Genomic DNA, 27,898 nt, shown 5'->3' on the forward strand with positions numbered 1-27,898 from the left:
ACTCTAGTTCACCATTCAGGCTTAAAATTCCAGCTCTGAACCCAGATGCTATTTTTCCTCTTTCCTGTTACAGAAGAGAACAGTCTGGAAACTAGATGTATAATTGTTAAGATGCTGTTAGATAAGCATATACTGCTCTGCTCTGCTGCACTTTAAAAAATTCTATAGATGCTGACAGGTTAGTTGGAAGAAGCAGTATTTATATCTCAAAGCATGTGGGTGGCTCTGACAAACATTAGTCACATAAGCCTAATGTTTATAGCCGCACTCATACAAACATGAACATGCTTTAAAACAGAGAAACTTCTTATAATAGACAATAGAGTGGGGAAGGCCTAGGGAGAGGGCAGGACCTGGGTGCTGGGTGGAGGGGGTCAATGGAGAAAAAAAGGGGACATCTGTAATACTTCCAACAATAAAGATAAACGAAAAAACAAACAAACAGAGAAACTTCTTAAACTGTTTCTCATGCATGAAGATTTGAAGGAAGTGGATCTTCAGTGTAATTTTCTGCCTAAACTGTCAATAGCATGGAATCTCACTTTCATGACGTAGTGCTCCCACCCTGACTCAGTGGCTAGTCAGCGGGGTGACTTTGGACAAATCACTTCCACTCCAAGGACAGATGCTGACTTTTGTTGTCATGTGCAAAGCTAGGAGGCTAAGACCCTCAAGTTGTTTGTGATTCTGTGTGTTTAGCTCCCATACACTATTATTTCTACCTTTAGTTTCGGTTGAGTTTTGACCCAATATTACCCCCAGTTTTTATGTTATATAAAAGATTGTCTTTTTATTTTCAATTGCTGTGTTTGGAATAAAGGCCATTGTCCCCATTTTATAGTTGTGTGTTAACTGCCTAACCCTCCCATTGAAACAGCCTTGAGACACCCCATACAGCACCCAGGAATAACAATGGAATGTTGAGAGAGGGGGCAGTATTAAGATTTTGAGGGTTCCTATATGGACTTTACGATTTTGTGGGTTTTTATAAGATTTATTCCATTCTATTTGTAGTAAAATAATTGGATGCATTATTTTTATTATAGAATTACTGAACAAACAGTCTTTCTGGTTAAATACAAAAATGAATTAACCTTAGTAACCTAGACTCTTATAGAGAATTGCACAAAAGCCATTTGTTTATTCTTTTGGGCACATGGACATTTATTCACTCATTCATTTATTCAAAATTTGTAGTGTGTGTGTGTGTGTGTGTGTGTGTGTGTGTGTGTGTGTGTGATAACTAAAGAAGCTATGGGAAATAAGATATTGCCTGAACATGCAGGAGGTAAAGAGGTAGATGTTAAGAGAAGGGTGAGGTATTGTAAGTCTGGTGTGAGGAGAATTCTGGGCTTTTCATATCAGTATGAGAGGGCCTGGCATATACTAGGTCAGGGGTGGGCAAAGTTTTTGACTCGAGGGCCACAATGGGTTCTTAAACTGGACCGGAGGGCCGGAACAAAAGCATGGATGGAGTGTTTGTGTGAACTAATATAAATTCAAAGTAAACATCATTACATAAAAGGGTACGGTCTTTTGTTTGTTTGTTTTATTCGTTTCAAACGGGCCGGATACGGCCTGCGGGCCATAGTTTGCCCACGGCTGTACTAGGTGGTAAATAAATAAATATTCATTGAGTGAATAAGTGAATGAAAGTGAGACAATCTATCATCATCAGGTCACATGAAATGTAAGTTTTAGTGGAATGAAAACCATGCAGCAAGGAGACACGTCTCGAAGGGTGTTTCACCTGGTAGACAGCAAGAGGAAAGAAAAAGATTAGGAGGACTGAAAATGATCATCAACCCTAACAAAGCATTGCTGTGGGACCCAAATATATAAAACAACAGCTATGACTGGCTGGTTTGGCTCAGTGGATAGAGTGTTGGCCTGTGGACTGAAGGGTCGGTCCCAGGTTCGATTCTGGCCAAGGGCTGTGCAAAAGGCAGTGGATCAGTGATTCTCTCTCATCATTGATGTTTCTATCTCGCTTTCCCTCTCCTTTCCTCTCTGAAATCAATAAATATATATTTTAAAACAGTAGCTGTTTTGCTTGCTTTGTACCATAGACTGAATGTTTGTGTCCATTCAGGATTTATATGTTGGAACCAATCCTAAACATGATGGTGTTTAGAGTAGGGTGTGTCTTTAGGAGATAATTAGGTCATATAGGTGGAGCCCTCATGAATGGGATTAGTGCCCTTATAATAAATCTAGACCTCTGTATCTTTTTTCCTCCTCATTGAGTTACAAACTGCAAACCAATAAAGGTGACTCCTGTTGATTAAAAGAAAAGACCCCAAAGAGCTTCCCGTGTCCTTCTGCCATGGATAAGGACAATTCTAGCTAGGAGACGTCTGTCTATAGACCAAGAAGCCTGCAGGCTCTTGTCAGACACCAGGTGAGCCAGTGCATTGACCCTGGACTTCCCAGCATCTAGAACTAGAGAACTAAGGGCCTGCTGGTTACAGTCACGCAGTGATGGTGTTTTGTGCTAGCAGCCCAAACAGACTAAGACACTTTATTAGATTTGCTAGAGGCCCGATGCACGAAATTCATGCAAGGAGCCTCTGCCACCTCTGCCTTGGCCCCCCCACCTGCCGCAGCCGCCAGGAGGCCTCTGTCCCCTCTGCCTCGGCTCCCACTGCCTTGGCTTTGCCCGGTAGGTTGTCCAGAAGGACGTCCGGTCTAATTAGCATATTACGTTTTTATTATTATAGATTGTATAGAGGAAAGAAGATGGGCTTCAGCACAAGAAGGACCTGGATTCAAAATCCCATTCTAATATTTACCAGCTCTCTGTGCTTATGTTCTTGTTGGGCATGGACTCTTATTTCTCCATAAATGGAGCAGGAAATCCAGCTTAAAGAGATGCACTGACTCACTCAAGGTGATGCTTACGGTGAGAGTGGAACCAGGCTGAGCTGGAGTCTCTGACCAGGAACCCCACGGTCTGCCCGCACTGCGATGGCAGGAGGCTTGTCTACCATGTGCTGGTTATGTCATGGAAAGAGCCAGATGGACTGTTTGCATCCTGAACCTGCCCCTTCGTATCCATGTATTTTCAGGAAAGTCCCTTTGTCTTGCTATGCTTCAGGTTCCTTATCTGGGAAACAGGTCTTTTATTATCTACTTTATTAAGGTTGTTGGGAAGATTATAATGATCAAATGGGAAAATGTGGAAGTTCCTGAAATGATAGCTAATTTTGCTCTTACTTCTTAATTGGAAGCCCCAGCTGTAGCGCTGTCCTGGCCTGGCGTTGCCTTAGGAATGAGTGATAGTCCCTAACTCATGTCAGGTGAAGAAAGCTCCCATGGCTGAATCCGCTTGGGGAGGGCGGGGGAAGCAAACTGAATGAGGTTCTTTTCTACAGAGCGTGTTCAATAGGCTAGCGGATGCTGTGACTGCTAGGGTGCCATCTATACTAGGCATTTCTTAAGTTCTTTAGTGGACCACAGCATATGACTAATGCTCCATAGGACACTCACTGAGACATGCTGATCTCACCAAGCATCCGGCTTTGATAGATGAGGACACTGCAGCCCAAGTGTCAACCAGACAAGAGGTAGCAGAATCAGGACCAGGACCAGAACCAGGCTCGCCTGACCTCCTGGCTCCTCCTAGCTGACACCACTCTGTCTTAGCAAGGATCCCTTTCTTCGGGGCTCTCGGGTCTGCGGCTGGTCCCGGGAGGCTTAACACAGGGGACAGAGTCTCCCGATAGCACAGAGAGAGGAAGGCAATCATGAGCATCTAGTCAGAGGACACACAAGAAACAGCCAAAGGGAGGTTTGGGGATGGATGACAACTCCAAGTAAGCAAGCCAATGCACCCCATGACAGCATTTTTGCTTCTTATTAAGACCCGGACTCCATGGGAGGAAGATACTGAATGGTACCCCTGCAACCGGAGTATCAAGCTGAGGAGACCAGAGAAGGCAGCCTGTTAATGCCGCTCCCTGCGCCCCAGTCACACAGCCATCTGCAGCCGGGCCGCATTTCACTGACATGAGCAATTACATGGCCTGCAATGGCAATGAAGCAATAAAATTTATGTCTTGTCATCTTTAACAAGATTAGACAAACCCTTCTCATCAATGCAATACTAAATGGAGGTTTTTAAGAACATAAGTACAGCGAAGGATCCTCGAGTTTATCCCTCCGAGTTCATTAAAATCCTCCCCGAGAGTCGGCAGATGATAGATACCGGGGCGTGGAGCCTTGGACTCCGCGGAAGGTGGGCACGGGCTTGCTTCCCTACCTTGCTCAGCGGCAGCGGGGGTTGCGGCTCACAGCATCTGTACCACAGGGACTTCAGGACAGCGGCGAAGGGGGTGACCCCGATCCCCGCCGCCACGCACACGCTCACCGGGTAGCGGAACACGTCGGTCAGCGCGGCCCCGAAGGGCCCGTCCACGGCCAGCCTGCAAGCAGAGCGCCCGCGGGGTCAGAGCCCGGCGCTCAGGGGCCCGGCCTCCCCGCCCAGCGCTCCCAGGGGCCGTGCTTGCCAGTGTGAGCGGGCAGGTGGCCCTGTGCCCCCAGGGGCCGTGCTTGCCAGTGTGAGCGGGCAGCTGGCCCTGTGCCCCCAGGGGCCGTGCTTGCCAGTGTGAGCGGGGAGCTGGCGCTGTGCCCCCAGGGGCCGTGCTTGCCAGTGTGAGCGGGGAGCTGGCCCTGTGCCCCCAGGGGCCGTGCTTGCCAGTGTGAGCGGGGAGCTGGCCCTGTGCCCCCAGGGGCCGTGCTTGCCAGTGTGAGCGGGGAGCTGGTCCTGTGCCCCCAGGGGCCATGCTTGCCAGTGTGAGCGGGGAGCTGGCTTTGTGCTGCAGGCCCTGCTGGAGCTGGGACTCAGCGCGAGCATAGGGGCTGCCACATGGGAGGGGGTGGGGGGTAGGGGGACCAGACAGTCGGCCCAGGTGCCCTTCAGGGAGGGGCAATGCCCAGACTCCCCGGTTGGAGCTCAGGCTCTTCTTCCAGGTCTTAGAAGCTTGTTTGGGCTCCAAGCATCATGAAGCCGGGTGGCAGGGCCTTTCTTTCCTTCTATTCTCCTCGCTGCCACCAGAGCAACAAAGCAGGGCCTCCAGGTGGTTTCCATGGTTTATCTGTTCTTTCGTTAATATATTTCTCTCCCCCGTTTTTATTTATTCGGTCTCACACCTTTGTACCATCTATTTATATAATTTCAGCGTAATGGAAGCTATTTGTTTGAAATCAACAAGACATTTTGAGATCATTTGTCAGTTACGTGCAATTTCTAACACAGGTTGTTTTAGCCTGTGCACACTCAACCTCTGTAACCATTAGGCCAGGGTGGCACAGGTGTGTCCTTGCTTAGCAAACTGGTCTTGATAAGGAGAAAGCATATGCACTGCATAAATATAATTGTCTTTAACATGGTCCTGGCTGGACTGGCCCCTGGCTTCCACTCCAGTTCTCACAACCAGTTCTCCACGCTGGCTGTTCTGTCATTTCCTAAAACAAACAGTACTCCACTGTGCCACAGGCCCTTTGCACATGATAACCCAAGTCATCACTTGGAATACCCTGCCCCAAGTTCTCCCCTTCCTGGGTTAATAGCTGCCCTTTCATTAAGTCCCATCACAATCATCACTACCCTGGGGAAGGTTCATGGACCCCTTAGACTAGTTGAAGCCCCTTTATATAATTCACAGCACATGTACCCTCCTCTGCAGCCCTCATCACAGTTGCAATTTTACACCTGTTTTGGGGGGGGTGCGTGCATGATTGTTTTGGGTCAGCCTTTGCTTGTTGCTGCACCGCAGTGCCTCACACCTGCATGCAGTTGTTCACTAGCAGTTTGTTGAATAAATTGTAAAGGGAATGTTTAAAAGATTTCAGTCAGCAGAATGTATTAAAAAAAAAGTCAACTATTCCAAAAGCACACATTTACATATGAACAAAGATATGCTAATTAAAAGGGTTCTAAGCTATTCATAACCACTCCCTAAGGGTGTCTGTTGAAGGCACCCCAGTTTGGCCCACTGGGCTTAGGATGTGCCGTGAAAGTTCAATTGAGTTTATTTAAAAATATTCCACCTGCCAGACCTCCTAATAATTCAAATGAAGTCTCCCCAAGTTAATCTTAATTAATAAGGCTTTATTACATATGGATATATGGAAATGGAAGAATAAAAATAAAAGGTCGCTAACCGGAAAGGGTTAGTATCTCAGCCCACTGCAGATTATTTCATAAATAATTAGAGAAGGGGAATTGAGAGAGAAAAGGTGAAACTATCCATGGATTAACATGTCCTATTGGTAATTGCTTTTATAATTAGTCATATTGGGGATTTATATGACACTGATTTGAAAAGATAACAATTAAATCCAAAGAAGAATTGTGTCATATAATCCATAGAAATAGATAATACACAAATTTCTGCATAATTAGAATTGAGAACCTAAGTCAGAAGAGACAGGAAAAGAAATAGTCAGCCCCTCTTCCCTGCTAATATAGGCGTCCCTCCTGCCACCTCCCTGACAGCTGACATTTTCTGAGAGTAAATTGCAGGGCACCTGGCTCCATTCAGGGGCAGCTCTAAGGAGAGAGTTTTTTTCCACGTCTCACTCTAGTATCTTCTGACAACGCGCTCCTCCTGTCTTCTTGAGACACACACATATCAGGTCTTTTCTCTTTCCTGCACCTCAGGCCTTTACATTCTTGACGGTAGCTATCATGACACTTTAATTATTCTTTTTGGACCAAAATGTCCTCATTTCTCAAGACCTCTCACGATCCAGAGATGGCTTCCTTTGCCCAAATTCCTGTTTATCAAGTTCGCTCAGCTGCTTCCTCTTTGATTGGGATTCAGAGAATTTCTAACAACGCAGCCTCAAAGGCAGTTTGCCCTTCCAGCATCCACATAGGCTGTTCCCCGTTGCTTATGGCTAGCAGCTCCCCCCACTCACCTCATCAACCTCTAGTCTCGCCTCTTTTTTTCCCCCCAATTTATTTTTAAAACTGTATCTTTTTATTGATTTCAGAGAGGCAGGGAGAGGGAAAGAGAGAGATTAACATCAATGATGAGAGAGAATCATTGATTGGCTGCCTCCTGCACGCCCACACTGGGGATTGAGCCTGCAATCTGGGCATGTGCCCTGACCCTGAATTGAACCTTGACCTCCTGGTTCATAGGTGGATGCTCAATCGCTGAGCCACGCTGGCTGGGCTAGTCTTGTCTCTCTGAACTCGAGACGTTTATTCATCCGTATGCTTCTCCTTATCTAATCACCCCTTTGCTGTCATCTCTGTGGTAAGTGACCTTCCTTATTTTGCTAATAATAATAGCTAACTTTAAACAAAATCTTTATTGTTGAAAGTATTACATATGTCCCTTTATTTCCCCATTAACCCCCTCCAGCCAACCCCCCACTCCCTGCCCCAGGCCTTCACCACCCTATTGTCTGTGTCCATGGGTTATGCATATATGCATTCAGGGTCTTTGGTTGATTACCTCCCACCCACCCACCCTCCTGCACCTTCCACTCGGAGCTAACTTTTTTTTTTTATGCATCATGCTAAGGTCTTTATGGGACTGTCACATTTAATCCTAAACAAAGCCTCAGGTGCTGCTATTATCGTCTTCATTTTAAGACGGGGAGATTGAGGCGCGGTAGTTCAGGGCCACACATACAGTTTGGCTTTGAACCCAGGCTGTCTGAGGCTGGAGCCCTGGCTCCAGGAGGCAGGTCAAACTGCAGAAAACTCCAGAATCAACTCTGAGAAAGTCTTCTAAAGGAGCTCACGCGCTCCCCCTTTCTCCTGGGCTCAGAGAAAGGCTCTTGGCCCTGCTCTTTGCTTCGGTTTGCTTCTGCTCTGGGTTCCTTGGCCAGTTTCCCTGGGGCTGGATTTAAATCCTTTCTGGATCCAAAAGCAGTGAAAACCTACAGTTCTCTCCCCAACGTGTTTAATTTCATTCAAAACACCTTTGAGAGATAAAGTCATTTAAGGAGCTCCAATAAAATGCTGATTCTTCCTGGGTTAAGATATAAACAAATTCTAGGTTTTTTGGTTTTACTGCTAGTACTTGTGCTGGCACATACATGTTTGTTCAAATGAATTGAACAAATAAAAGGGAGCTGCACTGTTTATGATGACACGTTTTTATTTATTCCCTACATATTTATTGATGCAACTAAGAGTGAGGGCCTTTTCTAGCTCTGGGGGCACCAAAGTGAGCCAAACAGATATGGTGCCTTTACTCATGGAACGTCCATTCTAGTGTGGGGAGGGAGATGTAAACAAGCAGATGTCGTCCTAGCTGGTTTTGCTCAGTGGATAGAACGCCGGCCTGCAGACAAAAGAATCCCGGGTTCTATTCTGGTCAAGGTCACGTACCTCGGTTACAGGCTCCTCCCCAGACTGGACCCTGGTCAGGACTTGTGCAGGAGGCAACCAGCCAATGTGTTTCTCTCACATCGATATTTCTCTCTGTCTTTCCTCTCTCTTCCACTCTCTCTAAAAATCAATGGAAAAATATCCTTGGGGGAGGATTAATAAAAACCACAAACAAACAAAAACACCAACCACCCCCCCAAAAAACAAGCAGATGTTTAGTGTGTCTGGTGGTGGTCACAAGCAAAGTGACACCAAGCATCAGCTGGGCTCAAGGAGGGAAAGAAAGAAAGGGCTCAGTAGGAGCCATTTGAGCAGAGGCTTGAGGGAAATAGGGAGCACAGATCTGAGCAAGAGCATCCCAGGTGGGAGGAGAGGCAGCGGCCAGGTGGGGAGAGTGTGCTTGTTGTGTGAGGGAAACAAGAAGGGCTGATGCCCCCAGGGAGCAGGAGGTGGAGCCCAGGAACCTGGGGCCCTCGGGGTACGTGTGTGTGGAGGGTATTGTCAGGCCCTCCCCAGATAGAAAGCATATGGACCTCTGAGAAACACCTTCGGAGCCATTGTTGGGGGATTGGCTGAAATGCTAGCTCGTCTGTGAAGGGAAAGGTTGGTTAATAGACTGAATATCTGTATGCCCAGAGCAGAGACCAGGCTAGCAAATAGGATGAAGGTACTGATCTTGCTCTGGGACCGGTGGGGTGTGTGTATGTGTGTGTGTGCCTGCTTTTATCCCTATGAAGCATTTATTTTGCATTCTGAATCTTAGCATCCTATTACATGGCTTCTTTTCCATGATAAAACAAAAGGTCTTCATGGAAGAGTCAGGTGTTACCATCTGACTTGGAGCTCTGGTCTGGTGTGGCATCGCACTACTCTTTAGTGCTAATGTTAGGAAGGAAAGCTTATGGCTCTTCCTACTCGTTAAACCAAGCCAAGTCCAGTGCTGTGCAGGTACAGCTCAGTGCCCCACGGGAAGGGGGGAAGGGGACAATACACTGATTAGATTCTGTGCTTCAAATTCATTCTAGTGCCTGCTGTGCCACCTATAAATACTTGTTAAGTTAAATGAGCTAAAGCACCCATTGGGGGTCCAGGAGCTCATTTATTCATTTATCAGATATTTACTCTGCACCCACCATATGGCAGAAACTGTTCTAGGTGCTGGCCATTCAGAAGAGAACAGACAACATCCCGCCCCCAGGAAGTTCCATTCTGGGGGTGTCTTTACAGTGTTCACCACCCTCCGAGGATGGCAGGAGAGAGAATCTCTTGATATATCAATTTTTAAAAAAATGTTTTTCTCAACATTGTGTGTGTGTGTGTGTGTGTGTCCCTGTTTATCTGGGGCCCTACACACAGGCTCTGTGTGCTTATCTGGTAATCCTGCAGTAAGAGTGGGAATCAATATTAAGCCGTTGTTTTCTAGAAGGAGCCAGAGTGGTAATTTACATGGGAAGTCTGTCATGTTCTGGATTGCATCATCTACCCCAGGTGATAGGTGACCTTATTTGGAAACAGGGTTGCTGTAGCTGCAATTAATCAGGTGAAGACGAGGCCAGACAGTCGGGTGGGCCGTTATTCCAATGACTGGTGTGTGTATAAGTAGAGGTTATAGGAACACGTAGATGCAGTCACAGGAGGGAAGAACACTGTGACAACAGAGGCAGAGACTGGAATGCTGCAGCGGGCAGCCAAGGAAACAAGGAGTGCTGGTCAACCCACCAGAGGCTAGGAAGACATGACACAAGGAAGGATTCTCCTCTCCAGGTTTCAGAGGGAGGATGGCCCTGCAGACACCTAGATTTTGGACTGTAGTCTCTAGAACTGTGAGAGAATGATATTTCTATTTTAAGCCACCCAGTTTGTGGTCCTTCCTTGTAGCAAAATGAAATCATTTGCTTGCATTAGACCTCCTGAGGTCCTGGAGGAAAGACTGGACTGTCAGATCATGGTGTCATTTTATGAGCCTCGATCTGGGATTGTTAGCTTATTCTCCAGTGTCTGGAGCCGGCAGATCAGTTCTGACTATGAAGCATGCTTCTTAGGAAGCCCAAACTTCACAAATATAAAGACCTCAGCCTAACAGCAAAAAGTTCACAGGGCTGTCTTACTCACCACAGGCTGCGGATAATCCACCACGTGATGGTTTGGATCTGGGAAAGCAAAATTCTCCTTCTTCCTGAATCATCACCTGCCTTTGTTGAACATTTCTCTTTTTTAAAGAAATATACTTGCTTCTATCGGAAATCTTCTAAATTACAGTTGACTCTTGATCAATGCAGGGTTAGAGGCACCAGCCGCTGTGCAGTTGGAAATCCATACGCTTGACTCCCCCAGAACTTAATGAGTGTAGTTTTCATATAGATTCTCAAATTTAAGAAATGGACTCGAACTTACCATCTAGATATTAGATTTAGCAATACAGATATTGCTAAATTTGGTAGCATGTTGATGCACTAAAATACCTTAATTTAAAAAATATTCCCCCTGACACACAGAAAGGGAATGGGAGCCAACCTTGGCAGGCTCCAGGGCTCCTTCGGGGCCTGGCCCTCAGCTCCAAAGGCCCGACACAGAGCTGCAGTCCAGTCTCCCGCTGCCCGGATGTGCACACTGAAGAAGTCCTCCTGGGGCGCGGAGGTGAGGGTGAAGGGGTGCCACTCCAGCCAGGATATGGACGGGCACTGTATCAAGACGTACTGCCCGGGTGCCATGTGGAAGTGACGCTTTTTCATGTGAAGTTCCAGGACCCCAGACGGATGGCTTACCACCTAGAGTAGAACAAGGGAGTTGGTCTTTCTACTCAAACCAAGTCATAAGAAGAGCCTTCATCACACCAAGGGTTTTTACATTTTTAAACCGGCTTTTCTGAAGTATAGTTTACCTATAGCATTTGTAATGAGCCTCCCAGCATCTCTGTCATCATGTTTACGTCTTGGTTGGCAAGTGCAGTGAGATTGGAGTTCAGTCACATCCCAGTGATGTCTGAAACTTGGGTAGCTGCACCCAGGTGCAACGTGCTGTCCAGCACGTGACTTTATGTCTGAGATGGCCACGCTTTCTGAGCACAGTTAACCGGACCCAAGAGAATATACATGAGCACATCACGTATTGCACGTCATTATGCTTCAAGTCATGAAAGTAGTCACAGAATTATCTCCACGTTTTAAAAACGTAGGTTCTATTTTAAAGGATCTGAATCGCTTCTCAATCCTTTGTGAATGATCCCTGGTCTGTCTTCCTTGTGAGTGGGAAACCCTCTTCAAACTCACTCTGAAAGGGTTCCTTTTGTTTGAGTCACGTGTCATCTATCTCCTTCCTGCGCTGAGTTTTAGTAGAGGAAGCATCATGCAAAGCTCTTATCATGTTTCTAAGAAATTTATAACCTGCTGCTTATCAGAGGCAAGGAACTGATTTCCCTTTTTTAGATTCCCATCGGTTTTCTGAAAAATCTCTTCAGGTCCCAGGTCTTTTATTGCGGCAAGAGTTACAAGGGAACAAAATCTCATGTCCAGATTCTGTGACGATATTTTTCCACACACACGAGAATTTCGCCGCATTTTAATCACTAGTTCTGTTTCACTTCTCCCTACTGATATCAGTTCTGATTCTGCCGCGAAACTGTCTCCCCAGTAACAGCTTTAGTAGATTTCTAGACGTTTACTGTCTAGCGTTTGATACAGCCTCGTAGGCTTTGGTGCTTAGCTTGAAAATAGCAATGTAGCAACAGCTTAAAACAGAAATATGGAGCAATTTCTAGGCTTCTGCTCTCATGAAGACAGTTAAAGGGATATAGTATTCTGGTAATACTGTATTAGCAAAGTGGTATGGGCTTGGTTAGCAGATACTTTCCTCTTAGACGTTTAAAAAACTGGGGGCAGAGTATTTGGTACTTTTTCAGACTCCTAGACCATGTATTCCTGGTCTGTCTGCTCATATCTTCCTCCTGCACGAGGTAGACATTGGTGAGCCATGGGTAGGGTTGGCAAGATTGGAAAATGCTACCACCGAGCAAGTGCCACTCATTCTCCAGGGTAGAGCTCATCCTATGTCCTTCCTCTCCACTTTGAGGCCCTCAGCACCCCCCTCTCTGAACCTGAGAGCGACTGTTCCCCCATCTTCTGTTCAGTAATTGTAGGAATGAGAATGGGCTTGAACACACATGCGTATCATTTGTGTGTTTGCAGAATCTGTGGCTCAACGTGGTGAAGGAAGTGATTATACTTCAAGGTGCCATGACCAGTATAAAGCAGGCTCAGTCCCTCTGGAGAGAAACTGAAATAGAGAGAAATACAGCCAATTCGTGTGCTGCCCCACAGCCTTTATCAGAATTCAGTGCACTAGTCGGGAGCCCTGGTCCCTGCCTTCGGTTAAATTAGTCACACAAAAGGATGTGCAGGAGGCAAGCAATTATTAGCACAGAAGATGAGCCTCTAAATTACAGACAGTTCTGCAATAAAGATGGCAAATTAAAAACTTGGGCTAATAAAAAATTTCCATCTACACGCAGGCTTTTATTCTGACATAAAGCTACATGCATACCTTTGTAATGACAACTTCTTGGTGAAATCGCCAGAACCTAATTAGTCTTTCACATGCATACAGGACCACAGGGCCTAAAACCCATTTCCAAGCCTGCAGAGAGAGAGAGAGAGAGAGGAAAAGGAAATGAAAATTGAATCCAAATACCTTCAATTTGAACCAAATCGATATGTTACATTATGGGGTTTAGACAGTTTCCTTTAACTTTGGGCCAGTTGTCAACAACAAAGATGTCTCCTTGTATTAAATACTAGAACATTCAATTATTCCTTGAAGTCTACAAGCTTATTTAAGAGATTAAACTCTTCTGTATTGGTTTTTATGCTCACTTGATCAATGATGCCTTTATGTAATTAGAAATAATTGAATTTGCAAAGAAATAAGAAAGCAGATTGATGTTTATGTTCCATATGATAGGGTCATAAATGCTCTCAAACTCAGCCAAAGTCAAAAGCTTATAAAGCTACATTACTGAGCCAACATAGGACATGGGAAATTAAATAAAAACATTTCAAATAGTAATTTAGGGGGCCAAAATGCATCACAACTTGGGGGTCTGCCTGAAGAAGTACCCCACCCCTCACACACATATACATCCACACATGCACGCACCGCCAATGTGATCTGGAATAAAACAGGAAGTTAGTTTCTTAGTATTTTCAATCCATGTTTACAGAGCCAGAACAAAAGCCTCAACTCACTGTTACAGTTCCCATGGTGACGGTCTCTGGAACAGTGAGCACTGTAACAGTGAGCATTCCTGTTTTCACTAAAGCCCATCCCCTGTTGGCCTTTTCTGAGTATAAACTGCATGGTTGGTGCTCATTTGACCAGCAGGCTATCCCTGTCTCAGGGGTTGGGGACAACATAAGGTGTTTTCTTTCCCTAAAAGGAAACAAATAGGAACTTTAAAATTTTGAAGGCTTCTCCTAGGTCTTATACCGAACAAGCTCCTAGGAATATGGTACGGCCTCTATTTTACAGAAGTAAAGTGGAAATGAAGGCTCAGCAAGATCAAATGGTCCAGGGGCACAGAGGCCATAAGATGCACAGTAAGACGTGAACCCCAATGTGCCTGGCCCCCTGGGCTGTGCTCTTTCTAGGACCCCAATGCCCCCTCCAGCATTGACCATGTCATCACACTTCTTCCTGTCCAACACTGACATAGGCACTGACACTTGTTTTATAAAACATTAGAAACTTATTCATTGCATTTCAGGATGTTAAGGGTTCTTGGAGGTCTAGTGTAATTTTGCAGGTGTAGAATTAAGAACCAGAACGGGTATGAGTTGCCTGGGAGACAGATCTAGATCACAGAGACCCAGGACTGTAACTCCACCCATTTTACCATTTCCCTAAATTCCCTTCCTGGTTCACTAAACCCAGCACAACCTTCTTACTATCTATGTCCAGGAAGCTGTCACCGATGGACTCCCTGTCTTCACCACTCCCTAGGCCCTTACCTGCTGTCCTGCTCCATCTTTACTGTTGACAGGTCACAAGCACTTCAGCATTATTTTTATTCCTGTTATCTTTCTTGTTGTTGTGAATTCTCTTTTACTTATTTCTGGGTGTGTTTGCATGGCCCCTCTTCTCACCTACATCAGCCTTCGCTGCTTTTCCTGCGAGCCTCTCATTTACCTGAAAGAGGCTTGATTTATGCAGGCAACACAAAGCCATTTGACCCACCTATTCTTGTCTGCCTCAATAGCACTCAGCAACGTGTTCAGAATAGCAGAGAGAACGACCCTTTGTCCCCCTACGCTGTCAGCGAGGCCGTGGTGATGGGCAGAGTAAAGGAAAAGATGGGAAAGGGACCTAGGGAACAAGTCCTTCGGTCGCTTATGCTCAAATGAACCAAAAAATGCTTTGAGAATTGGTCTGGATATATACAGAAATAATAGCAAGAATACAGTTCTTTCTAGATAAATTTAGAGATCTGCAAAGACATTCACATGGTCTCTATGGATGTTTATGAATAATCTTCCATGTACATTCTGGAAAGTTTTAGACATCACAGACTTGGTTTCGGGGGTGTCCAATCAGGCACGGTCTCTGATTTTTCCATGTTGATAAGATGGAATGGATTAGTTTTCTTCGTCTGGCTCCTCAGGAAGGAGGATGTAAGCTATTCATCCTCGGCTCTATCTCTACTCTAGTAAACAAATTGCTTCAGGGGGAGAAAGCCCGATTTAGTTCCGCTGTGATAGTTAGTCCTGGAGCGGCTGGAAGTTGGGGCGTGAGGGAGAGGATATCTCAGAGGATTATCCTGATAGCAATGACCAATGCAGACAAGGTGAGGGAGGCCAAGGGAGCCAAGGCACAGAGCAACAAGGGCAGGTGGAGGGGTAGATCAGAAGACCCAGCTTCTGGTGTTGTAGTTACCACGCATAACCCTATGCCTTCAGGCAAGTCTTGAGCCTTTTTATGGTCAAGTTTTCTGTTTCATAAAATGGGCTGGAAGAAGTGATTACTTTGGGTAATCTCCAAGATCTTATATGTTTTAGCTTTATTCACAGAGATAAATATCATGTTGGGGACATTTACTCATAGGTAGCAACGGAGAGCTGACAAGGTGAGGGGTGGTAGGAGGCCAGAGATTCAGAATGGATGCTGGAGGGTATAGCGGTGAAAGTTCATGGCCACGGAGTTAGGAACTCTGGTTTCTTGATGTGGCTTTGTTGGCAATGCCTTTGTGACCGTAGGTAAGACATTAAAGCTCCTTGGGCATCCATTTCTCCATCTAGTAAGTAAAGAGGCCCGACTGTTTACTATCGAAGTTTCTTAAATGCTAACATATTTTGTGGATTCTTAGCTTTATTTTTTCTTCTCCAAAAATACAGTCACTGTACAGCGAGTATTTTATGATAGAAATAAAAACCACTTTGATTTAAAAGCTGCAGCAACGAAACCTGTTTCCTCCACTTTCACTTCTGGTTTTTCATTCCTACCAGAAAATGAGAACATGCTGGCTCTGAGTTTATTTTATGTGTGAGCTTATGAACAATAAGATTTCCAGGGCAGGAACCACGTCTCTGAATCCTGCATCGAGTGCAAGTCCAAACGTGTAACAGCCACTTGGAGAAAGTTTGCTGAATTGACTCTGCAGCAGTTAAAACTTTCCCTGTAGCATTGCTGTCATCCCCTAGTAATTTAAAAAGCTTCAGCCTTTATTATTGGTATTTATTATTACTGATTGATGCCATAGTTCAGTGCAACAAGGTGCTTCTTTGGCTAAGGGAGACCAGGTATCTTTTGAGAGTGGATCGCATGAACGATTCTAGAATCCAGAGTCTTTTATGCCTGAGTGTAATCTGGTGTCTGAGTTTCAAGATAAAAGGGGCAGTGAGACAAGTCAGGGAGAAGGGACTGCCAGGTATAATTGGTTCCTTTGGTCAGTTCAGTTTCTAGGAGGTGATGTAACGTGGGGAATAGTGCACCGCTGAGGGTGAATTGAAATAGTCCATTGATAAAAGCACCATGAAAATGCACTGAGTTAAGGGAGGCAAAGAGCAAGTCCTACAAAGACAGGGTGCATGTGGTGCCGTGAAGTGCAGGAGTCCCTCCTTGTCCTTGGGATGCCTTCTGGATTCAGCGTCTCAAAGACATCAGAGAGAATATTGCGCACCCAGCCAAGCGGTAATTGCACAGCCCACACACGCTTTGAATTAGGATCCATTAAAAATAATAGGAAAGAGTGACAACATGAGTTTGGGTGTGCAAGGAGGTGTAGCAGGGGCGAGTGAGAGAGATGGGTAAGTTCTCCCTTTTAATGATAATTAATGCGGGCATCTGCTGCTGCCGGCAGCAGCCTCTGGTCCGTATTCATGAGGTGTGGGGAGATATTGATTTTTTTATGGAGACGCTGGAGCTGGAAATTTTAGAGAGGCATTCATGTTCCCCATTAATATGCAGGCTGGGTACTGGCTACCGATAGTTGAGTTTAAGACAGAGACAATCTATATTGGCCATTAAAGGAACCACAGTCTTATGGGCACATCTATTCCAGTTCGCTCTGTTTGAAACATTCTTCCCAGCAGTTTTCACCTTAAAATCCAGTGCTTACTTTAATGTATTTGAGGATTTTAGAAAAAGTTGATTGTTTTATTCTTCCAAAGTTGATGATTTAATTCCCTAAATCCCACGATTTATATTGTGTTAAATACTACGAGTCCATTTTTTATGACTTTCTTTTTTAAACTTATTTTCTTCAAGTTTTAATCTCCGGGCTTCATTTTTTTTTTTTTTCACATCACCCAGCCATCCCAAGGTTTGTGTTGTTTTAAGATACCCGAGAAGACCAAATAGGATTATTATTTCTATGTTCCTATGCCATCAACAGAAAATGATTACAGCACACCAGGAAACATTACTTCTGAAATCTTGCAGGCACTACCATCCACTCTAATTAAAGTCTCTTTGGCTCCTATGGTCATTATTTCAGTTGTGGGAGCTTAATTAGAACAGAAAGTAAATGCATGAATACCACCATTTTTTTCTATCCCATAAGCAATAGAAAGAAGGGAGGCAAGCTTAGAAAGAGGACATGTTCTCATTTGGTTGTTGCATCATGTTCGTTTGAGAAGTGATGCTATTTATTCTCAGAGTGGAGTAGAAGGACAGGGAGCTGAGCTCGCTGAGAACAAAAGGTGGTTTTCTTTTTTTTAAATAGGTTTTTATTGATTTTTTTTTTTTAGTGAGTAAGGAAGGGAAAGGGAGAGAGAGATAGAAACATCAATGATGAGAGAGAATTATTGGTTGGCTGCCTCCTGCATGCCCCCTGCTGGGGATCGAGCCCACAACCTGGGCATGTGCCCCAACCAGGAATCGAATCAGCGACCCCTTGGTACATGGTCTGATGCTCAACCACGGAAGCACACCGGAATTAGAAGTCTTTCTAATCCCCCCAGAGGCCTTACTGTGCTGTGGTGCTATGAATCCCCACAAATGAGACATCCCCATTTCAATGTAAGTAGAACACATATCAAATCCGACAGAGTGCTTTTGGCAGTAAACCTCTTTTTAAAATTATCCATAACTCGATTTCTCCATTAGCACACTTAATGAAGACTTGGCTTTGTCTAGTGGTGACATGGGCTGTTCTTTTCTCAAGCATAAAAGAGCTCTAGTTCTTTTAACTATGGAGACAGCTATTTTTTAAAAGCTCCTGGGTTCATTCTTACCGAAGGCTCCTTGCCAGAAAATTGAGGCACGGGGCACGGGGCAGCCGCCTGCCATTCAGCGTAGTGGTCTCTACAGAAGGTGACGTTGTGTCGCAAGAGGCTCTCAGGAGTTTGGCCTCGAACAATCCGACTTGCCATTAAAAACAAAACAAAACAACAAAACAAAACCCCAACATGTTATATTGATTTTGTGTAGTCTTGTGATGCCACCTATATATTCCACAGTGGGCTCTAGAATCACACTTCCACTGTCTCGCAGTGGGTTATCATCCATTCCTTTCCCTCAGCACCTTTAAAAATGGGAGCCTAAGAAGCTCTGAGTAACTTTGAAGACCCCAGAAAAGAAGTGGCCCTCTGTGGGATCCTGTGTTAAGTGGAAAGTGTCTGCTTTAGAGAATTTATAATGAAGGGAAATTGTTTGAACACATCCTTTTGTAGACTGTTGAATTTAATTAGGTTCCATCTCATCCTGATTGCTGATTCGGGCTAATTGGCTAACTTTGTACTGTGTGAGCCTTTTGTCGGTTTATTTAACTTCTACCCTTCTTGGTTTGTTTCTGAGCACCTAGACGTTTTCAGGTGAAGAAGTCAGAGGAAGTGCCTTGAATAATGATATTTTTCCCTTAGTGCTTGACAGGGTCAAAGTAGGCCAGTGTGAAGTGCGTCTTCAGGACTAGATTGTCAAACTTGAGAGCGAGAACAGAAACCGGCCTTAGCACAGAGGGCTGGATGGAGGCCTGTAGTCCTTCTGTATTGTATTTGCCACAAAGGCAGTGCTGACTGACCTTTGACTAGGAGCTTTGGCACAAGTGCCTCGATGTACCCATGGGTGCCCAGGCTGCGAAGCATAAGACACTGAGGTTGGGAAATCTGGCAGTTGCTCAGCTCCTAAGTGCTCATGAATAAAGTACATCGGTTTATTTGTGAGAAACATGTTTCTCACAGGCAGCGAAAGGTGAGCATCACCAAGGCTCGTGTCCTGGGTGGCCTGTGGAGCACCACGCGCCTCCTTGCATCAGAGGGATGGGGGGAGGGAGCAGCAATGCCCTTGGAAATGGCCGGAGAGCTCGCCTCTTGGCCTTTGTCCCCATCTGCTAATGGAAGTCATCCAAGCTTGATAACACCCCTTTGACTTAGACAAGCAAAACTATCTCTGAATCTCCCCAGATACAAGAAGGGGAGATAATACCTGGGAGCCGGAGGAAAAGAACCTGTAATATTAACACCTTCATTCTCAGGCTCTAGGCAACATTCCCTATATTATCTAAAGAAACTTCAAGACAGTCCACCAATGCCGTGTCTTTAAAATTTTTAAAAATTTGTTATGTCTTCATCTATGCCATCCCATAATAGGAAGATTAGTGGGCTTTAACACATCCCAATAATCCTCCTTTACTGGAAATTTGCAAATTACTTTTTGCTGTAAACAGTAGCTGTAAAATACTTCAAGCTGAGAAGATTAGATGAGGCCCTTATCCCAAAATAAGCCTTTCAACTCAGTTAAAATGACTAAAAATGCCATCTTATGAAATGGTATTTGGATATTAAAAAATATCTCAATGGAGCACTGCCCATTGAAATCCTCTTGTCCTTGGACAATGCACCAGGGTGTGAACGCTGGGGTGGTGGGATGGGGGACATTGGGATGGGAACTGTGGGATGGGGGCAGTGGGAGGGGGGCAGTGGGAGGGGGGCAGTGGGATGGGGACTGTGGGATGGGGACTGTGGGATGGGGGCAGTGCATGAATAACTTTTGTGAAGAGACTTCTAGACTCACATGGGTTATGAAAAGTCTCTCAGATCCACTGCAGGGTTAACACCGGCACTGGGAGAAGAATCTGATGAGGGACGGACAGTCTTTGGGGTGAAAACCTTTGGGACTACCCCCCACCCCCTTCAAGATGAATAGTCAGGGAGAGGAATTGATCACACACTCAGAGGAGCCGGTTACAGATATTTTAAAGTTAGAAGAGACTAGAATGCCTTAGTCAGCCAACAGCAATGCGAATGCTGGTTGACTAGGTTCCTAAGGATCAGCAGAGGGGCCGGCAGTTGGGCGGGTACTATATGCCCCAGGGGCAATTCTTCCTTCCACTGTGTCCGTGTGTCAGACAGGCTATGGATAGTGGGGGAGCTCTTAGGCATTGGAGCAACAGCAGCAGAAGTATGACCCCCTCTCTGGAGTGGAGGCTGAGATGGAAGGGACATGCAGTGTGGGGCGTGGGAGGAGGCAGAAGTGAAATATGGGTGTCAAAAAATACATATCCCGACTAATGCCACACGCATTGGATTGTGGGAATAGGTTTTGGATGAAGCATGCCTCTACTGTCATCAACCTTCATTACAATTCCTGCATTTTTTGAGCATGTCAAGACTCCCAACAGAGTTACCGAGGAAAAATAAATGTAACACCTCAATGCCTATGTCGCTGATTTTCAGTTTTACTGAAAAAGGTGCCGCGGTGAGTGTGCCACACAAAGTGTGCTTCTCCATGTGATCTGTGTCCTTTAGTCCCCTGCATGCCATGTTCCTCCACCCAAAGGACTTTCTAAGAGATAGAAGCGTACACATGGAGCACAGCACGGACTTACCCTGCCCCGTGGATAGCCAGGCTGATGAAGAAGATGATGAAGAGGTGGTGTGTGTACCAGAACAACTCGTAGGAGGTCTGTCTGATGAACTCGGTGGAAGAGGTCATGATCAGGATGAAAGCCAGAGAGATCATCAGGCCAGAAATGCCTGTGATCGTCATTAGCAACTCGGAGGTGGTGTTCTGCAGAGAAGCAGGCGCCAGGACAGCAATGTCTTATTTCTGATTTTCCATTTGAGGGCCAATATTTGAAAGTCCAAGCAAGGAGCAACTCAAACGTTCTAACCAGACACATATACAGAGTGGGGCAAAAGTAGGTTTACAGTTGTTCATATGGAAAATAATACAATAAATAGTAACACAAGAATAAACTCTTGCTTCACACACTTACACTGTCAACCTACTCTTACCCCGCCCTGCATTAGCTTCAAGATGGTCCCCATACAACTCAAGAAGGGAGTTTCTTCTCCCTGGCCACTCCCCACCTGATGGCAGGCATTCGCTTTGTGAAAATTTCATCAAATGCATTTCATTAACTTCACTTTTCATCTGTATAAATCAATTTTCAGGTCAAAGATACTAGGTTGAACTGAAATTAGGGCAATATCTGAAAATACATTTTAAGATCAAATACTGCAAGATAAATCTGAGTTTCAAGTTTTTCATTTTTAAAGTAAAAAATGTGGCTCACTTTGCTTAATTGCATCCTAACATGAAGAGGTGCCTTTTCTGCGAGGTCCCTTGGAGGCCTCCGAGTCAGGCAGCTGCAGCCCCTGCTCCTCTGGTAGTTAGCGATGCCTTGCGTTTGCTTTTTAATTGGAAGGACCATGACTTGCATTTCTTTCATGCCACCTCAGGAGGCTTGGCGTAAGACTCTGCAAATCCAAGGTGATCAATAAAGATCCGGCTATTCTTATCCGGCATACTCTACCAAAAGGCAGAATTTCTGACCTGTGAGTTCCGGGGGTGGTTCAATAGCCTTTTAGATTATAAATCACAAAGCATTTTGTTTTTTATTGTGAGTTTCCCATATTCTTGTCAAGTCATTAGTATTCATACATGGTGTTACTGTCGTTGAGATGACTGTGAGCTTAATAAACTCCCACTGTATCCTTTGTCAGGAAAATCTCATTAATTTGGGTTGCCTTGAGTTGCTAGGTAATTTGGACGGGGACTTCTCTGATGTTTATTTTTTTCTTCATAGAGCAAACGGTGGAAATGAAATTGGAAGGGTGAGTCTAAAACATTTAAAAGATGTTTTCCAAGTGTATTCGCATATTTTAGAAAACCATTTACACCACATCATGTGCTAATTGCAAACCTTTCCTCTGCTTATTAAAGCAAATCCCTATGTCCCTCTTCTTGCATCATCCTTACAGACTGGTTTGAGTTGCAATGTATCCTCTAAAATGATCCCCCTGCATCAATTTAGAAATACTCTGTAAAATATACTTTGTGTTACTGATACTCATCTTTCTCCAAATACCCCAACTTAGAGCGTTTTCTGGACTTAATCAGTACATCCATGGTAGATTATTAGTAATATTTTTTGAAATAACTATATTGGAAGTAGCTTAATCATGCTGCTAAATTGCTTTAAGAGTATTTATAATAAATGTTATTTACTAAATGGTCTCTTTAAAATGTTGAGATTTATTCTTGGGCTTGTGTGGCAATGAACTCTGCAGAGCCTTAGTGGAGAAAACAGTTAACCCCAGTAGGTGCCCAGATAAGCGCCTAGGCCCAAATGAGTACCCCAAGGCATCCCGCAGGCCGAGGGCATCACTAGTTTTGATTTATGACTTTGAAACTTGTCCTTTTAACTGTTGTCAGCTAAAAAATGTAGCTCTACTTGACTGATAGACTCATATTGGAAATTATCTTTGGGATAATTAGAGGACATGACATGGAAGAATTTCCCCAAAAAGAGACTTTGAATTTTGCTTCTTCAAATAAGGCTGCCTGGGCCAAATGGCCCAGATGGTAAGAGAGAGATTTCCATGTCTGGACTGTATTGTCTTGCGGCTCTTCTTGGGCAATACAGATTTTTTTCAAACTGGATGAATGTTCTGGATGCGTATTCCAAGATGGTAGTGCATGGCGAAAGGGTTAGATCATCTAGGGCAGTGGTTCTCAGCCTTCCTAATGCCACGACCCTTTAATACAGTTCCTCATGTTGTGGTGACCCCCAACCATAAAATTATTTTCGTTGCTACTTCATAACTAATTTTGCTACTGTTATGAATCGTAATGTAAATATCTGATATGCAGGATGTATTTTCATTTTACAAATTGAACATAATTAAAACATAGTGATTAATCACAAGAACAATATGTAATTGTATATGTGTTCTTCCGATGGTCTTCAGTGACCCCTGTGAAAGGGTCGTTCGACTCCCAAAGGGGTCGTGACCCACAGGTTGAGAACCGCTGATCTAGGGAGAAAGGCAGGGGGTAGAATAAGCGAGAGGAATGTCTTAATCTCTCCAGGTGGATTTCCGGGGCTACAGGTTTGGTGTTCTTTTTGTTTCCCACATGTGCTGCCTCTCTGTGCACATAGATCAGCCTGGGCAAACTATGGCCCGTGGGCCGGATCTGGCCCGTTTGAAATGAATAAAACTGAAAAAAAAAAAAAAAAAGACCGTACCCTTTTATGTAATGATGTTTACTTTGAATTTATATTAGTTCACACAAACACTCCATCCATGCTTTTGTTCCGGCCCTCCGGTCCAGTTTAAGAACCCATTGTGGCCCTCAAGTCAAAAAGTTTGCCCACCCCTGACATATATACTTAGCATGAATGATTTCACTAGCCACGCAGGCCTCATGATGAAAGTAGCTACTTTGCCTAGCACCTGATTTGGCAAACCAGCTAGTCACACGTGTGCCAAAATAAATGATACAGGAGAACTGATCCAGAACACACTTTGCGAACTGAAAATGAAGACACCTAATTTATAATCCCTGGATTTATATGGCACTTCACATTCTTTATGAGTCTAACATCGGTGACAAAATATCTAAAACTTTAAAGGTTAGCGATTTAACAGGTTACTGCATTTCCTGTTTAGGCATATTTATTATTACGCTTTGCTATAAACAAATTAAGTGGCATCAGTTTTTCTCCTTACTCATAACCTCTTAGCAAACATTTATGGCAGAAAGAAAATAACTTTTTTTAAAAAAGTGAAATTAATGTTAACATCTGGCAGTAACTTCTCTCGAGCTCTTTTATGAAAAGCTTTTAGAATACAGTGTTCTTGATTTTAGAAGGGATGGGAGCAGGACACGTTTTTCAGATGAAGAAGTAGGCAGCGTGCGAGAACTCACCGTGCGGAAGGTCCGGATGGGGTTCAGGTAGCTCTCATTGCAAGTGTCGCCCAGTTTGGAAAGTGCAGCCAGAAGTCCCCCCGCCTCCACTGACTGACCCTGGTGGTAGTGCTCCAGGTTGCAAGCATGTGCCACGATGTGGATGGCTGCAGACAAGGAGGCAACATGGGCCTTGAGCCATGTGGTCTCCTCCTCTGTCGTTACTTAGAAACACAAGGTCTACATGGTCAAGCTTTTCTGCTGTGGTGTTTATAATCCCAAGGCAGAGTGAGCTACACATGTGTCTTACCCAGTGTCTTAAATGGAGTGAATTGAATACTTTCTAAAATATATTGTATGATTTTCCACATTCATACTGATTAAGAAAGAAACATAAATCTCAATTCACCATAATTTAATTATAAACACGTGATCATTTTGGAAGTGGAAGAGGTATTGTTATCACAACATAATTTTGAATAAAACTTCTTTCCCAAGAAATCAGAAAGCATTATTCTAGAATACTGATTTGAAGCTGTCCACTGGGTGCACTGGCTCTGAGGCCTCCCAGAAAGTGCAGGTCAAAGTCAGCCACTGCCTGTGCCCTGTCTGGGGCCACCTGGCATGAGCTACAGAGCGATCTGCAGATGGCTGCTACTTGTGCTGGGTTTGGAGATGCCTGGGAGAGGCTGAGCTGTAAACCCAGGCCTGTTGCTACCAGTGCGGGGCCTGGGTCCACTTAGCAAGAGGTATGGGACATGCTGAGTCCAGATGCTGCTTATTTGAGAGATTCCAGGAAAATCTGAAGCTTGAGGCAAGAGAGGCCATTTATATTTAAAACAAACAAACAAACAAAATAAATGCCACTGGAAACAGCTTGGGTATGCCTGTAAGTTGGGTGGCACTGGTTCTCGGAATCATTGCGGTGGGGCTAACAATGTTAGGTTGGTGGGGATTTAGATACTGTGCATACCTGCCCGCTCTGTGGAGCAAGGACCCAGAAAAGGGACAACGGCTCTACCAGCACTTCTGTCTGAGGAAAAGCTGCCCCTCCAACACTTTTCCCAAAGCCAGATAATTCCGCTTCTCTCCATATGTCCCTGACACCCTTTGAGCTGCTGCCCCAGTGCTGGAGCTCAGAGGGAGTGATTAAGTCATGCATCCAGCCCTTTAAGAGAATGCCTGGGACACCAGCAGCCTCCATCTCCATCAGCCACCATCCTTGCTGGTTTTAACAACCAGAAGTTATGGGGACTTCTCTTCCCAGCAGTGGAACTCTGGGCTGGGGTGGGGGTGGGGGTTATTGTGGGACTGGGACCCCTTGCTCTTCGGGGGGACCACTGCAGCTGAGATATTCTTCCAGGATTTAACCACCACACCTGGTTGTGGGACCAGCTCCTCCTGCATCTCAGCCCTTCTTAGCAGTCTTGACGTGGCTTCTTTTTATCCTTGGTTATAGGACTTCTGTTCAGCTAGATTCCAGATGGTACTGAATGATGGTTGTTCTGTAGTTTAGTTATAAGTTTGATGTGGTGTGGGAGGTTCTAAGAACCGTATTTACCTACACTGCCATCTTGACTGGGAGCCTCCTCCCTCTCTATAGAGCAGCGGTTCTCAACCTGTGGGTCGCGCCCCCTTTGGGGGTTGAACAACCCTTTCACAGGGGTCGCTGAAGACCATCGGAAAACACATATATAATTACATATTGTTTTTGTGATTAATCACTATGCTTTAATTATGTTCAATTTGTAACAATGAAAATACATCCTGCATATCAGATATTTACATTACGATTCATAACAGTGGCAAAATTAGTTATGAAGTAGCAACGAAAATAATTTTATGGTTGGGGGTCACCACAACATGAGGAACTGTATTAAAGGGTCGCGGCATTAGGAAGGTTGAGAACAACTGCTATAGTGTCTTAAGAAGAAAACTCAGCTTCCTAATTCTGGGAATTGATGGTGTCTAAATTCTAAATCAAGACAACGAACCCAGGAACACGGCATCACTCAGCCTGAGGAGTCTGTGCCCAGTGCTGCTACTCTTTTTTTTCTGTCTTGTGAACTCTGTGGGGAAGCCAGCCATCAGCCACAACAGACAGACAAGTACATCCTTATGCTTTTCCTGAAAATGGAACCCCTGCTGGGTGGCCAGTTGACACCCACTGTTGGAATCAGATTCAAGTGTGAAATGAGAATTCATTTCCAGGCATAGATAATTACCCAGTTGACATACATTCTTTTTTCTTTTTCTTTCTGTACCTGTGGTGAAAACTAGAGGAGGCTACTACTGTTATTCAATCTCTACAAGTTGTGGGTGGATTCTGGGACCCTCCATGGCTGCAGGTTGTGGGTTGAGGTGTGGGGGAGTTAGGGAAAAAGGAACAGCAACAACTTTTGAGACTATTGGCGTCATTTTAGTCTCTCTTGTCCTTGTAGGAAATATATTTAGAAACATCATCTTCTACTTAGCCTCTCTGTCACCCGAGTTCCTTCTATCAGAGCCATTCCCTTTCTGCCTTGCAAAGTTCTACTCATGCTTTAAGACTCGATCAAAAGTTGTTTTTAAGCAAGCATTCTTCAATTCCACAGGCACTACTGATACCCTGACTATAACATTTCCCAGACATTATTGTTATGAGTTTTTATTTATATCCACACTTCCCGATGGACATTGATGCTTCAAGACTTGTTCATCTTCAAAATAACCAAACAAAATTGAAACAGACTCATAGACACAGAGAACAGACTGATGGTTGCCAGAGGGCTGGTGGGGGTCGGAGGGTGGGGGGTTGGGGGTGGGGGGGTGGGGGGCTGGGTGAAAAGGGTGAAGGATGTAACGTACAGCATAGGGAATGCAGTCAATAATATTGGAATAACTATGCATGATGCCAGGCGGGTAACGGAAATATTGAGGGGGGAGACACTTTGTAAAGTATACCATTGTCTAACCACTACGCTGAACACGTGAAACTAATACAAAATAAAAGTAAATGTAAGCTGTAATTGAAAATAAAATTCAAAAAAATAAAAGCAGTTAACCTAAAAAAAAAAAAGACTTGTTCAGCTTGAAACCTCAATACCTGGCACATTGTTTAGCACCAGTATGTATGTAATAATGATTTCCTGAGTGACAGTGAAATTGTAGAGAGAAAAGGGTCAGGGAGTTTACCTGTAGATGCAACATTGTTGGAATAGTGTTTTCTGTGCTGATGTGTATTACTTGCACATTTTTTGGTAGCCTTTGTTTTGGTTGGGGCCCACGGATGAAGGCAAAACCCATGATAGTGTTTCCGAGTTTGTGATATTGATCGTCTGTCTCCTTATGGGTTCTGTGAGGTTAGCACCTAAGAGACTGTATTTACTCCTTATGTTCCATTCGTCAACATGTCCAGCCGTGTCTATGAAGGGGCTGCCTTGTTTAGTCTCAGCATCTTCAAAGATAGAAACCTTATATATCAGCAGTCTCTTCCTATGAGTCATGTATAAAATAGGAACTACTTGCTAAGTTAAACACGAACCATGTCCGGTATTCCTAATAGCTATTTTCTGATCATTACTTGCATGTTTGAAAAAACAAGTAATGTTTCCCATAGATAATGTATATTGAATGCTTTTTATATTCTAAACGCTGTTATAAATGCTTTCAACATATTATCTCTTAATCTTTAGGTATTAGTTTTATTCCCATTTTACAGACCAATATTCAAAACATCAAGGAACTTGTAGTTATTAATGAAAGCTGGGATTAAACCCTGTTTTCCTGACTCCAGGGCCCCATTTTTTTTTTAATCTTTAAGTTATATCATGGGCTTTTTTCATGAATCAATAATTGTTTTACCTTACTTTTTACTGAAAGCAAATACCTCCCCTGAGCTTAGCTAAACTCTTCAAATATTTACTGGTCTCTTTAATCTAGAAT

At 44.4% G+C, this 27,898-nt stretch overlaps 1 protein-coding gene across 1 annotated transcript in view; it reads right to left on the reverse strand.

The window, feature by feature from the left end:
- NOX3 (NADPH oxidase 3) overlaps positions 1–27,898 on the reverse strand; it is a gene marked incomplete at both ends in the record, with an annotated part of 52,795 nt that overhangs the window by 16,970 nt on the left and 7,927 nt on the right. The window contains 6 exon segments of the mRNA XM_081093684.1: positions 4,262–4,424; positions 10,868–11,121; positions 12,893–12,985; positions 18,076–18,205; positions 20,667–20,848; positions 23,996–24,141. Coding sequence (XP_080949810.1) covers positions 4,262–4,424; positions 10,868–11,121; positions 12,893–12,985; positions 18,076–18,205; positions 20,667–20,848; positions 23,996–24,141 — 968 coding nt within the window.

This window comes from Myotis nattereri (assembly GCF_964212035.1).
Source record: "Myotis nattereri genome assembly, chromosome: 6".
Lineage (NCBI taxonomy): Eukaryota > Metazoa > Chordata > Mammalia > Chiroptera > Vespertilionidae > Myotis > Myotis nattereri.